The 2,862-nt window shown below is 37.3% G+C and overlaps 1 protein-coding gene across 1 annotated transcript; it reads left to right on the top strand.

Moving 5' to 3' along the window:
- The first annotated feature begins 1,101 nt into the window (after positions 1 to 1,101).
- Positions 1,102 to 2,282, top strand: LOC101889231 (thymidylate kinase). Its single transcript, XM_005180348.4, has one exon. The coding sequence runs from the start codon at positions 1,167 to 1,169 to the stop codon at positions 1,812 to 1,814; it is 648 nt and encodes a 215-aa protein (XP_005180405.1). The 5' UTR covers positions 1,102 to 1,166; the 3' UTR covers positions 1,815 to 2,282.
- Positions 2,283 to 2,862: the final 580 nt, after the last annotated feature.

The following is a 2,862-nucleotide window of genomic DNA, read 5'->3' as shown; positions in this document are numbered from 1 at the left end:
TGCAAAACACATGGCAGAAGAATAATTCTCTTACCATGGCAAAGCTGGCAGATTCTTGCAGGTTCTGTATCAGACAATCTATGTTATATCGATTATATCATTTATGTATTGCATTTATTCTTTTCGTGACAATTTAATTATTATTAGTCATTGGAGTAGTTGCATTATAACTTTTTTGCCGGTGTAATTAAGACAATGTAGGGTCAATTCGCTTCGATCATTTCGGTTAAATATCATTTAACGTTAGGTGTGTAAGATAACTATTTTTATATCCTCCACTATATTGTGGAGGGTACATTAAGTTTGTCATTCCGTTTGTAACACCTCGAAATACACATTTTAAACCCCACAGAGTATATATATTATTGATCAGCATAAAATTCTATGTCGATTTAGCGATGTCCGTCCGTCTGTCAGTCTGTGGAAATCACTCTAGCTTCCGAAAAATTGAAGTAGATTGATAAATGTTTACTCAAATGTATCATATGTCTGCAGGACTTTTGGTATTGAAAATGGGCCATATAGGTCCAGGTTTTGGTATAGCCCCCATATAACGGTACCTCCCGATATTCGGTATTTTGATGATTTTAGCGAATTTATTCACCGGAATTGTTTCAAATTTGGTATTTGAAGTTCGTAATGGATAATACAGCCTAAGACAGAAAGGTGTTTGCTCAGATCAACGTCTTCGTATATTCCCGATATTCGGTATTTTGATGATTTTACCTACCTTATTACCAATTTTTTTAAGTTTCGCATTTGAATATTGTATTGGCTCATAACAAATGTTACCCATGCAGGTCCATGTCATCGTATAGACACTAATATAACAGCTAAATTCGGTATTTTTAAGATTTTATTGTTTTTGAAAATTGAAAATTCGTTCCAAATGGTGGAGGGTATTCAATGTTCGGCCCGGCCGAACTTACATTTATTTAATAAAAATAAGATAAGCAGAGTACATCGGCTGTCATTGTTTATGCTTCTTCTTATTGGGAGATAAATAAAGCTTTTAGACTAAGAATGATACAAACCTATTATTATTTGCCCTCAATTTAGGAAAACAGCTGCTTTTTGAATGAATTCGCCCAAACGGTCTTTCTATTGCGAATATTCCGACGCCATGGCCGGCCGGTTTATATTTCTTTTTTATTCCCCTGCACAACATGTCGCAGATAAAACGTGGAGCATTTATTGTCTTGGAAGGATGTGATCGCTGTGGAAAATCTACCCAATCACGGAAATTGGTAGAATACTTGGAGAGCTGTTCGATACCAGTCAAATATATGGCATTTCCGGAACGTACATCCGACATTGGACAGGTCATCAATGCGTATATAAAAAACAAGCAGGAATTGAATGATGAAACCATTCATCTACTCTTCACAGCCAATCGCTGGGAACATAAAAATCATATCTTGAATTTATTAAATTCTGGCACAACCCTGGTGGTAGATCGTTATGCATATAGCGGTTTGGCCTATAGTGTGGCCAAAGGAATGTCCAAGCAATGGTGCATGTCACCAGAAAGTGGACTACCGCGACCAGATGTGGTTTTCTATTTAAAAACGAACGTTGCCACTCTGCAGAATCGTGGGCAATTCGGTGAGGAGCGTTATGAAACGGAAGATTTTCAAACTAAAGTTGCCCGCTGCTTTGAAGATATCTATGAAATGGAAAAGAGCTATTGGCAATTAATAGATGCCAGTCAATCGCAGGATACCATACATGATTCGCTGCGTCAGAAAGTCCTTGAGGTTTTAAAAGAAGTGGAAAATACGGAAGTAAATGTATTAGATTGGCTGAAGGACTGATTATGGGTTATCGGTTGCCGGCCGTTGTACATTCCCGCCATCAATGGTGGCATGCATATGCTGATTAAAGTCAATTACAGAAAGCAAAATATTGTTGATACATATGTAGACTTTTAATTATTGGGTATTGGGGTACTATGGATAGAAATAAGGAATGGCTTTCATTGTTTTCCTCAGCTCTCCTTGTCCATAGGTTTGCAGGGGACGAATCCTTTGATCTATTAGTGTATCGAGGACCAATATTAATTTTACAGGGTTATGAATAAAATTTCAATAAAACCCAAAGAGAATTGTATGTGTCTTCCCCCATTGAGGTCATAATTTCTTCTCATTGACGGTCAGTAGAATATTTCCTCACTCAGTATTCTACTGACCACCAATGAGAAGATATTCGTCTTCTGTAGGATGACACATGAATTGTTGCTTCAGAAAGCCCTTGAGGTTTTAAAAGAAGTGGAAAATACTAAAGTAGATTCATTAGATTGGCTTAGGAATTGCCATCCGCTGTACATTCCCGCAAATTCAATTGCAGAAAGCAAAAAATTGTTACCAAGTGGCGTTTTTATTATTGGATAGGGGTAGTATGGATAGAGATGCCTATTATTGTTTCCTCAACTCTCCAAGTCTATAGGTTTGCAGAGGGGCGAATTCTTTGGTCTATGAGTGGATCAAGGGTCATTAATAAATTTACAGGATTATGAATATAATTTCAATAAAAGTCTAAAGAAAATTGCGTGTGTCTTCCCCATACAGGGTGAGATGAAAAAAACTGCAACCAACTTCAGACAGAATTTTCCTCAAAAAAGTGATTCGTAATGGAATTCAAGCGTGTTAGTGTGATTTCTGTATATTTGTCTGGAAAACCACAAGTGGCTATCGTTAGAGCACTCCAGCATTTAAATGTGAATAAATCGTTTGTGTCTCGTACCATCGCTCGTTACCGTGAAGAAAGTGGACGGAAAAAACAGCAACATCAGCCGAAATGATTCGAAAAGTAAAGAAGCGACTTAATCGAAACCAGTGGCGGAAAAATTGCTCGTGAGCAGAA

The sequence above is a fragment of the Musca domestica genome, unplaced genomic scaffold, assembly GCF_030504385.1.
Source record: "Musca domestica strain aabys unplaced genomic scaffold, Musca_domestica.polishedcontigs.V.1.1 24, whole genome shotgun sequence".
Classification (NCBI taxonomy): domain Eukaryota; kingdom Metazoa; phylum Arthropoda; class Insecta; order Diptera; family Muscidae; genus Musca; species Musca domestica.
The sequence above is the reverse complement of the archived record's forward strand: the minus strand, read 5'-3'. Positions and strand labels throughout refer to the sequence as shown.

Coding starts and splice junctions, on each gene's coding strand:
- LOC101889231 (XM_005180348.4), top strand. CDS start 1,167: ATGTCGCAGATAAAACGTGGAGCATTTATTGTCTTGGAAGGATGTGAT.